General features: G+C 44.8%; 1 protein-coding gene across 1 annotated transcript; it reads right to left on the bottom strand.

Annotated features, from left to right (window-relative positions):
- Window positions 1-1,525: 1,525 nt before the first annotated feature.
- Slc25a53 (solute carrier family 25 member 53) lies at window positions 1,526-11,435 on the bottom strand. The gene is made up of 2 exons (XM_051141614.1): window positions 11,359-11,435; window positions 1,526-2,688 (listed from the first exon to the last, which is right to left on the bottom strand). Exon 2 carries the CDS (start codon window positions 2,655-2,657, stop codon window positions 1,737-1,739), a length of 921 nt encoding a protein of 306 aa, XP_050997571.1. The 5' UTR covers window positions 2,658-2,688; window positions 11,359-11,435; the 3' UTR covers window positions 1,526-1,736.
- Between the last annotated feature and the right edge of the window lie 291 nt (window positions 11,436-11,726).

The following is an 11,726-nucleotide window of genomic DNA, read 5'->3' on the forward strand; positions in this document are numbered from 1 at the left end:
CAGTGAGGAGGCGAGGACAGAGGAATTTATCATGGTGTCACGTATGAAGCAAGAATTGCAGCACAAGCCATCTAGAATACTCAAAATTCTAGAGCTGAAAGGAGGAGAACTGTTGTGCAATATGATTCTGTTTGTGAAATTTTGGTGCTAAACTCAGTATAATAGAAACAATGGCTGTAAACACCACAAACTCACTAAAGATTCTGGTTGAACATAATTTTATTATTATTGTTATTCTCATTGGCATTATAATTAGCACAAAACTAAATCCACTATTAAAAGGAAACAAACACATCCCAAAGGCATGTGTCTTGTTGACAATGAGTCAGTAACATTATCTTCGTGTCATAGGGATAGCACCCTGAGGATATAGAGTATATCACAGCTTGATAATCTATTCAATAATTCACAAACTTTATTGAGCACCTAGGCACAATGGAGGAGTTTAAAAAAAAATTCATACAAGAATCCCTGCTTTCAAGAAGTTTACAATCTAGTAGGAGGTATTGAAGAACAGCAAAAACATATGGCCACATGAGATCAGTGACATAATGGAATCAGTGCATGTGGGTGAGCTGTTGGAAGGGGATATCACAAAACTAATACCACATTCAATTTGGAGGAATAGGAAAGGGGCTCCATACAGACAGTGGCATAGAAGCTGGGCTTTCGCAAATTGGAGACCTTTTATTGGGTGGGAGTGCAGTGCAAGTGGAGAGAAAAGTGTGGAGCAGAGTAGGCCCTTAGGTAAGTTCATGAAATGCTTGGGGAGAAAAAAAAGCGCTGCATTTGGTTGGTGTATGCCGTCCATGCATGTGGTGTAATTATATGCAGAGTTATATGGGGTCCATATTGGCAATGGCTCTGAATGACAGGCTAAGATCATTATGGTTAGTTACTATATAGTTGTCCACATCAACATAATTAGCAATTAATTGTGAAGAAATATGGTCATGTTATTTCCAGGTTTCTTATAGAAACTTAAACGGTTTATAGGCAACATAATCATATGTGTGTGTATGTGTATGTATATGTATGTATGTATTATAGTGTGTGTGTTAGTCCTAACAGAGGACACCAAACCACATATAGTACTCCTTTTCTCTATTTGGCATGTAGTTAAATTAATTAAATCTCTTGCTTCAAAGCCCTTATTTTTTCTATCCAGGCACCAAATATCTTCTCAGTCCTGTGTCCAGCATTGTCAGCTCTTGTGGCACCTGATTGGTTGGAGTGACCCTAATCTAAGATTTGTAATCAGCGTGGGTACCTTGAAAGTGGAACCCATCTCCACTTAAAGTGAGAGTGGCTGTGGTGGAGGCAGTGAGCAGTGTCAGCAAAATACAGGCATCTCGGAAGTTGGCCTCATAGTCTAGTACAGTTCATTGAAATTGGAATTACACTCAGTCTAGTCAGGAGGGCACAAAGAAGGACCCCAGACTGACAGTACTGAGCAGAGCCTTCATTTAAAGTTTCCTCTAGTTTAAAAAATATCCTTAAAGGAATGACATTTAACCTGGGCTCCAGGTTCTGAGGCTACTGAAGCTGTTTATAGACTCGGAGACTTCCTTTGACCAAGGAATCCTGGTAGGCTTCAAACAGGTGAAAAGTTGGAGCTTCTCCCACGCAGCGACACTTTATAGATAGTAAATAATGGTACCCAAGCCAAAGATATACTACACACAACCAGCGAGTGAAGATTTGGAACAAAGATGCCCTGGCCACACTTCATTTAGTCAGTCTTCCATCTCTTTCTTGGTATGAGCCTTTCTCTGCAAGAAGTCATGTATAGCAGTAGTGAGGCCCCATGTCACACTGGACCTGAGGATGATCAGGGACCCTCCTCTATAAATCAGGAGTACCTTTCGACCGCGAGTATCCCACACATCTTGTGCTGAGGCCCACAGGCTTGGCATTCTCTGCCAGCCAATATGAGACTGCATATTGGCAACCAGCACAATCAGAGGATACAGAACCAGGCAGGTGATTGTTCCATTGACACTGCCAGATACCAAAGCAGGAACCCAATGGGGCAGGCCTTGCCTTGCCAAACCATCCTGGATAGGATCCTTGAAGGAGAAATAGAGAGCACTTCCCAGGCTGTTTCTGACAAGGACTGGCCAGAAGCCGCGATAATAACCCAGTGACAGCCGCCCCCAACGCCCGTAAGAATTGAATTCTTTGAGGATGCTGAAGGTGCTAGGAAAGCAAGCTTGCTTGCGAGCATCCTGAAGCACATTCTGTACTCTTTCAAAGGGACTGAGCGCTACAGCTTCTACTACACCAGACATGAGCCCTGCGGTCCAGCGCTGTCCAAGGGAGTGTGGCCCAACAGGGGAGAGAAAACACAGCAGACTATCATAAGTGCCAAACAACAGAGTCCCTTGCAGGGTCTTGGAGAGGAGAGGAGGGTAGATGCCCCGGTAGAAGTACTGAGGGCCTTCATGCCAAAGCTGTCGCACAGCCTCTGACACTGCCACGGCATGGATCTGCTGCCGGAACACCACCTTATAGATAGGAAAGGTCAGAAAAGTAGACATAAAGTTGGAAATGGCCCCAAGGGTGTAGGCCTGTGAGGGCCAGCTTTTCTTTCCGGGAACTTCTGCTCGTGTCCTGTGTTGAAGCTCCTTCCCAGCAGAGTTGTTCCGTTCCTCCATGCTGAAGCCAGCTGGACGCGGATGGAGGAAACTAGCAAGAGGAGACATGGAGTTAGGCTAACCATCAAAATGCTAAGTGTTGCCCTGGCTTGATCTAACACAGAACCATGAGAAACTTGGGTGTCAGGAAAAACTGCGGGCAGTTCCTAAGAATAGACACACCTTTAGGAAATTAAGAAGTCATCAATCTTAAATGAAAATTTCGTATTTATTTCCCTTTGATAGTCTGTGGTACTTTAGTGACACATAAAATCCAAACATTCAAAAGAATTATGACTAAAAATCATAGAAACAGAGAAAGAGGCCTTAAAAACCCATTCCCTTAATTCTTGCCACAAAACTTTGCATTTTAAAAATGACCATTCGTGTGTGTGTGTGTGTGTGCGCGCGCGCGCATGCCCATGTGCACCCACAGAGGCCAGAAGAGGAAATTGGATCTCCTGGAGTTACAGGCAGATTGAGTCACCTAACATGGGGCTAGGATCTGAACCTTGGTCTTCTGCTGAGCTGTTGCTTCATCCCCGAAACTTGCATTTTTATTACCCTACTCGGCATTCCCAAACTACTTTTTGTCATGTTACAGATTGATCCCAGGCCTTGTATTCGCCAGGCAAGTGCACAACCAGATTTACAGGCTCCACTCCACAATTTATTTTTGGTGTTTGTGTGCGTGTGCGTGCGCGTGCGCGTGCGTGTGCATGAATGTGTATACTTGTAAAGGGTAGAAATTGATACCGTTTGCCTTCTACCTGTCTCCAGCTCATTTTTTGGCACTCAAGTATCTCACTGAACCTGGAGCTCACCAATTTGGCAAGAATAGATTACTGGAGAGTTCCAGAGATCCTCCTGTCATTGCCTTCCCAGCTCTAGGGTTACATGCATGTGCCACCATGCCTGGCATTTTTATGTAGCTGCTAGGGATCCAAGCTTGGCCTCGTGCTCACAGAACAAGCCCTTTACTGATTCAGCCCTCTCCTCATCAACACGTTTTTAACGTGGTAAAAAGTCACAGTGCAAAACTTTCTTTCAAAGTTGGTTGTAAATTTGGGGGTGTGAACTTCCTCCCATTCACCTCTGTAGATTCCTGCCCAAACTATAGCTGTCTCATGCCAACACCCTACTCCTCCATAACTGAAGGAAGGAAAAAGCAGCTGTTTCTGGAAGTTTCATGCCATGTTGCTCGGCATCTAGCAATTTTCAGGCTTTTCTTCTTATATGTATGGCTACATAATACAGCAGCATTTCCCATTTTGGGCTATGCTGACATTTGGGGCAAGATACTTCTGTATTTTTTAGTGCCTGTCTTTGCCACTGAGCTAAGACACCAGAAGCACATATCATGATCCACGTGTGATAAGCAAAGGCTCGCCATCAGGGAATGCTGCTCAGTTGACAGCATACTTTCTTACTGTTCCCAAAGCCCTGTGTTTAATCCTTATCACCATATAAAATGTACATAGTGGTGCAGATGTGTGTAACCCACCATTTGGAAGTGAAGACACGGCGATGAGGAGTTCAAGGACAAATGAAGAAACACGAGACCCCCCCCCCCCTTAAGAAATCTTAAAACATGGAGAAGTAGCATTAGAAGCAATTTGTGGGCCAATACACAGAAGGAAACTTTACAATCAAGAAAGAAAGACAAGGTAGATGTGGTAGCACAAACCCGGAATCTGAGCTGCTTGGGAGGCTGAGGTAGGAGAGAATCACTTGAACCTGAACTTCAAATGCTGCCTGAGCAACATAGTGAAACCCTGTCAGAAAGAAAGGACAAAAGGGAGCAAGAAATAGTGGGGAAGGGAGGGAAGGGAGGAGGGTGGGTTTGTATAGATCTGGGAAGAAAGGATGTGTAGCAGGGGCATCTGGCATATACGGGAAAGGAAGCATATCACTGGCCAGGTAGAAACAAGGATGAAGAGAGCACATGTTGATCAGGATGGAAGGCAGGCAAAAACAGGAAGTCTAGCGACAGTTGTAGACAGCAAGTTTCACACAGAACCTAAGACACTGTGGTCTGTGGTTGAGGCTCTGGTTATGTTAGTAGGCTGTATGGCTCACTCAATAGGGACAATGGTCTGATCAGGTTGAGGCCCTCAGTAGAGGCCAGATAGCACATGCAAGCTATGCAGCCTTATCTGGGATGCTGCACCACAGCTTGCCTTAGAGTGCTCCTAGAATCACCCTACTTGGCTCTGCTTGGCCCCCTGGCCTCTTGTCCTGTTCCACCCCTACCCTCACAATAGCATTCTGCACACCCTTTGCTGAAGCCACACCCACTTCTTGGCGATGGGGGAAGGCCCAACCTTCTGTGCTCTGCCCATTGCCACCTCCCTGCTCCCAGCACTTCATGTTGTCCTGAAGCCTCAGAGCCCCCTTTGGCTTCAAGGCCAGAAGGGAAATAAGTAGAAGGGCCTGCGTTCCTGGGATCCCCAGCTGAGAATTTGCCAGGGGCAAAGATTCAAGGGGGGCCATTTCTCGTATCCTTCTGGAATAATTCTGGGCTTCTGGTAGCCACTTCCATATCTCAGAAGCCAAGGGGAGCCTCTCCCCTACCTCTTCCTGACCTGGTCACTCAGACTTCCAAAGCTACTTGAGTCTGGAACATTCCATAGCCTTCCCTTCGAAATCTTAATTTGGCCTTAATAAGGACAAGTAATGAGATAAAGGGGTTTCAAGTCATCTAACCCCAGGTTCAATCACATTCCAGTTCCTGCCCACCTTTTTATAAAGATGTGTACATCACTCCAAGAGGCAGTCGGACTTAGTAGAAGGAAAATGGCTTGGCACAACCACATTGTAAGCTCTGGTTCTGTCACTAACATTTTACAGGACCCCTTGGAGCCTCTTTTACTTTAGTTATAAAATTATCAGGCAGGGAAAAACTCTTCTGTAAACAAGCCCAAACTGTATTCTGTCACAAGGGCTTACATATGGGAGATTCTGTACCTGTGGTTGATAATGACATTGCACCACCAGCTCCTTCTATGGTTTATGCCAATAACTTTAAGGGATTAAAACTGAAAGGTAATCAATTTACAACCCTCATACTTTAAGTATCTCATATATTATCTTATAAATCTAATTACTTGTATTTTTACCCAGGGAAGAAAGTTCATATTTCCCTTGTGAATTTTTCTCTTAAGATACTTTGGGAGACACATAGATCTAGAACCACATTCTGCCTTCATCACGTACTTAGCTTCGTGATCTAGGAGGAAAAGCAGGGATTTCACTGTCTCACATTTGTTTTAAAGACAGCGGTTCTCTGTGTAACAGCTCTGGCTGTCCTGGAACTAGCTCTGTAGTCCAGGCTAGCCTCAAACTCACGGAGAGCCGCCTACCTCTGCCTCCCAAGTGCTGGGATTAAAGGCATGCGCCACCACCGCTGTCTCACATTCTTTAGCTACAAAGTGATGCCAATAAGGCCTACACTGCAGAAGGCAGTTGTAAAGATTAGCAGCGAAATGAGATAAAGTTGTTGAAAATCTGACTTGGTGGCTTTAAGTTTTAAAGTGTCAAAAAAGATTATTCCCAACCTCAGTGTCTGTCTTTACAGAGTACATGTTCCTGAAGGCAAGCGAAAGCCAGATGAAGTGGCATGCGGAAACATACCCACTGTTCCTATGGGAGCCAGAGAAGATCTTTCTTCGATGAATTCAAAGGCTCAACACAATCCTCCAGGGGAACCTGGTACCCTAACATTAATTTCAAAGTATGGGATGGAGAATGCACTTGGAGGCCGTCTTAACAGTTAGCATCTAAGCCCTATGAGCTGTCTCCTATGTCTACAAACCTCTTACATAAGCACATGGGAACTAAGACTTCCCAGGCTAGTCTGGCGAGGATGGGTATCATGGGTGGGTAGCCTAAGAATCGGCCCTGCATCCATCTGTTCATTTGGGGGAATTCTCAGCCAGTCCTTTGGTCAATTAAAAAAAACACACACACACATTGATCATCTTTTAAGTCATGGGTAAAATCACTGAGGAGCAAAAGATAGATAGGATTCACTGCCTGTCCCCAATGATATGGGACTTGAGTCGAGGTAGACAGTTCAGCAACAGAGCAACCCACACTGGAAAACAAAATAAAACTAATCATGGCCAAAGTAGATAGACAAGAACAATTTATTTTACACAGGACAAGGAAAACTCAAAGGAAAACACAAAGATGTGTAGAAAAGACAAGCAGTATACACTATTTATAGGAATGTAATTTAGCTGTGAATATCAGTATGAAGGATCATCAAAAGAAGTCAAAATAGCTAAAGCATATGATTCACATAATCCGCTCCTGAGTATATACCCAGAAAAAATAAAATGGGCCTTCCAGAGAGATTGCCCACGTTTGTTGCCACACTACGCTTGATGATTGGTCCAGAATCAGTGGAAGAACCCATTAACAAATGAATGGATAATTAAAATGATGTATGTAGATTAGGAAGTGGAGTATTAATCTGCTACAAAAAGTAAAACCTGTCATCTGCAGGAGAATGGGAGAAACTGTGTGGTAAATGAAATTAGTCAGGAACTCAATTGGAACAGGAACTCAAATACAGCATGCTTTTATATTGGGAAATTTAAAAAGTGTAGACCTCTAAGTAGAAGAGTAATTGTTAGGAATTGGGAGGGCAAAGGGCATAAAAAGGATGGTTCAATATAATTGATGCATGCTGTATTTATATAAGGCAGCATTAAACAGAACCCCACTCAAAAGCTCAAGATCTGCCAAAGCCAGGAGTTACTCTTTCCATAGGAGTTTTCAATACTTTCCAGTGCACTGAAATGTGCAATTATTGTGTGTTAATTAATTTTTTAAAGGAAAGATGTGACATAATCCCTAAATCCCCTCTTGTTAAGTGGAAAGGTTGAAACAGGTGTTTAAGGTCAAGGAAGAGACCTAAAGGACAAAAATTAACATTGGCAGGGGTAGGTGCTCCTAGAACAGTGGTTCACAGCGTGTGGGTCATGACCCCTTTGGGGGCTAACTGACCCTTTCACAGAGACTGCCTAAGGCCGTCTGTATATCAGATGTTTACATTATGATTCACAACAGTACCAAAGTTACAATTATAAAGTAGCAATGCAATAATGTTATGGTTGGGGGTCACAACAACATAAGAAATTGCATTAAGGGGTCACCACATTAGGAAAGCTGAGAGCCTCTGTCCCAGAACATTGTTCTTGGCCTTCACAGTCATAGAAGAAAGACCTTCCATGGCTCCCCTATGAACACAGATGTATTCCTGCAAATTGCTTCATCTGGTCCTGACTAATCTTCAGGAATATATATTCTGTGAACACAGAATAGCCATGGTGCTGGTGGTAAATGGTGAGAAACAAACAAACAAACAAACGCATGCAAAACACAACAAACAAGACAGAACAGACAGAACAGAGACGAACAGCAAGGAGTCACAATAAGGACCATGTTTATTTTCTCCACTGATTTGTATGTTGTAGAGAACAAACCACTGGAGTCAGACAACCCTCGGTTTGAATTCTGTTCTGCCATTCCCTAGTTTTATGTCCTTGACCAATTCTCTCCACCCTCTGAACCTTGCTATCATTATTGTTTTTTATATCCCCTTCTTATTTTGGTGTGGAGATATGGTACAGAGGTCACAGAACAATTAGGGCCCTCCGTTCTCTTATTCCACCCCATGGGTTCCTGGATTGAGGTCAGGTCATCAGGCTTGGTAGCAAGCACAGTTACCAGCAGCCATGCTGCCCCCTGTATAGTTATTTTTTTAAGTGACTTTAATGAAGCGTATATGTAATAAAATATATAAAGATCCTGTGTTGTAAGTTTCATTTTTCAAAGTGAAACAGCAGCAGTGAAGCTCAAATTATGACAAAAGTGCTAACCTGTTCCAACGGCTGCATTAGGATTTGCGATTATAATGGTTTCTTTTATCCTGTTTCCCCGACCCCCTCAGTGTTAGGGATCAACGTCATGATGTTTTATATACTAAGAAGATAGTCTTCCACTGAACTGCATGCATAGCCCTGCAGGTTGCATTTATGCTTTTCCCCTAAAACTGGAAAAGAGGAAGTATTCATAGGTTCTGGAGTTTGGCAGCCCCGGGGTAGCATCCCAGTGGCTCCACTTCCAAAGAGTGTGGCCTTACACAAGTGACTTCACCTCCTTGAAACTCCATTTTCTTCTCTGGAAAAAAAAAAAAAAGGTACACAATGCCTGTGTCAACAGGGCTGCCGAGAAGTTTAAATGAGATAACAGATGGAAAGTTCCTGGCACAGAGGAGGCCTGCTGCCAAAAGTAGCCACTGTTCTTTCATCTGAAAGCGTTACCTCCTAACCTCCAAGCTTTTATGGTTCATTTGTCAAAATGAGAAAATGCGGCCTCATTAGAACCATCCTTTGGTGCATACTCCCACACACATGGCCAGAGATAAGAGTTGTTCCGTATCCCAACGGACTTTGCTAGTAACTGCTCTAAAACATTCTTGCTCCAACCTCTGAACCTATACACAATCTATTCTTTTCGTTATTATTTTTTTAATCAGAATTCTCAGGTCCATCCTTAGCTCTTTGCTCTTATCCATCAGGTTCAACATAACATCTACTTTGGTGATGGAGCCAGTGGAAACAGAGAACAAGTGTCTGCTGTGAGGTCGTTGTCTAATGTCATGGTGCTAGGGAAAAGAAGAAAAGTATGAAGGAAACCTACCCAATGCCACCTCAACTCCCAATGCCACCTCAACTGTGCAAGGCGAACCACCTGCCTCCTATGTGGCTCCAATGCTCTCTACTTTCTACCACCATTATCCCCACTCTTTCATCCCCAAGAGAAAGAGTACAACATTAAAACAGAGGATGCCTCCTTCCAAATTTGGATTGCTTATGCAATTCTTGTCATTACGCTTGTAAACAGGAATAGGTCAAATACCTTTGCAGATTGAACACGAAGGCAATGGCAATTGCAGGGTTTCAAAAGGTTCCTGTGTTTCCAAGCATCAGGAGTCAAGCGCAAACCCTACAGAGGTCTCCTAGCTATGAGAGAAGTGATACCTGCTGTCCAAGAGCCAGAAGGCAGGGAAAGTGGAGCAGGTTTTCTAGCCTCTGACTTCACGGCCCATTCGCTTTGGAAAGCCTTGCATGCCGTTTCCATGGAGTTGGTCCTTGTCTGGGGCCAGCGATGCCAAACCCAGCAAAGGAGAAGTCCCCCTGAAGAGCTCACAGAAGGGCAACCTAGCAACCTATCCTCGAGTCAGGAAATGAAAGAGCTGTATCAGCGGCAGACTGCTGTGGTGTCCGGGTCAGGGCAAATGGTGTTTTGTTTCTCACACTTCTTCCTCAAGCAGGTGTTGAAAGAGGAAGATGTTATGAAGATTGGAGGGCAGGGGTTCTTAACTGTTTGGAGGCCACGGGCCCATTTGAAAATTCACAGAGCTATGGTATCAGAAAGAAGTGGTCAAATTCTTTGCATGCAGCTTCAAGAAGGACTTGGGGTAGGAACTTCTGCTGTGAGATTACGTTTCATGACAAATAGGCTGTGGGCACGCGTTGAAGTGGCAGGCCCATTTACTGATTGCCTTCAGCATGGTGTGGTGTTCAGAACAGTGGTTCACAGGCTCTCTACAACTCAGAGTCACTTAGAGCAACAGGTAAAATACAAGTGACATTGTTCATCCCCAGTCCCAGGGAGGCCGAATCCCCAGAGCGGGAGCCCCAGGAACCTGCATTTCTACCAAGCCCTCAAAAATCACTCTGTGATAGCCAGCTGAGCACCCATACTTTAGTTCGTAGCATAAATTCTGGATTGAGAGCTCTGGCGTCACCCTGTAATTTGAGGCAAGCTATCTCTTGGTCCGATTTCCTTTGGGGCCAGACAGAAATGTTGCTATTTTCATAAACAGGTGGTTTATTTTAGTGTAAAAAAATGTGAGCAGAAAAGTGCGTCGGTTTTCTCGGTATTATGCATATTGTAAAGGGTTGCACTCCTCTTCTTTCTCATCTCTCCCCACTCCCCTCTTCGGTACAACCATTTTATTAGCAAAGCTGCTGAGATAGTTTGTGGATACATATGTAAGAGTGAAAATGCTCTCTCTGGGCAGCCCAGCAGGGCAAAGTGTTGGCATCAACACAGAGGAAAACGCTGGCATCAACAGAACAACTGACCGAGGAGGTGCAAAATCCGATGCTATTAGCTTATTTGCTGCATGACACAGGACCTAAGAGCCTGGTGGCTCAATTCTCTTATCTGTAAGTTGCAGACAGCAGTTTTTGGTCATTAATTTTATATAGTCCTAAACTAGTCCTCTCACCCTCAATTTGGCTTTTCTCCTCTAACCCTTAATCTGACACCAGAGAGGGGCGTTTAAACGGTGTAACCTTTGAGGTTAGATGCCAGGGCTGGAGTGTGAGCTGTTAATTCTAAGCTTCCTACCCATACTGCCTAGGTGCCTAACATCCCCCTCTCTGTTAAATGGGCACACTGCTACGTTTTATCACAAGACTGATGAGAAAAATAAAGGAGATGTCCTTGCAAGCGCGTTGAGCACACAGAAAGCGCTTGGCAAAGGCTACCCCCTTCCCCTAATACAAAGGTGAAGAACTCTCATTGTTCACTTGTTTTTGGTCCCACCTCGTGTTTAAAGCATCCGGTCGCAAAGCGTCGGAGGAGAGCCAAGGTGGAAGGCAATAGGAAGAAGGGGAGAGAGGTGAAGCTGCAAACTCACGAGTTAAATGTAAATGGGCCAGGTCCGTGAGTCCAAGCTGCACTTGACGCCGCGCCCGCTCCCGCGCCAGTCTGCCGCAGCCCCCTCCAGCAGGTTCCCCCCTCTGGCAGGCATTAGCATCCTGGCCCAGGCTCTGCAGGGAGGCCGCTCCTGCTCACCGCTGATTGGCCACACCACTCCTCTCGTCACTCTCTTTTGTCTCAATGGGCTGAGGCTAAAAGCAGCCGCTACCGCTCTGCAGGCTGAACTGGAGGGCGGGGGCAGCTGTAGCTGCCTTGGAAACCGCCGCTGCGACTCTGCAACCCCTGCCTGGGCAACCCTGCAAAGAGGCTAGCTCTATTGGGCAGTCCAGACAGCTCGGTGGCTGA

This window comes from Acomys russatus, chromosome X (assembly GCF_903995435.1).
Source record: "Acomys russatus chromosome X, mAcoRus1.1, whole genome shotgun sequence".
Lineage (NCBI taxonomy): Eukaryota > Metazoa > Chordata > Mammalia > Rodentia > Muridae > Acomys > Acomys russatus.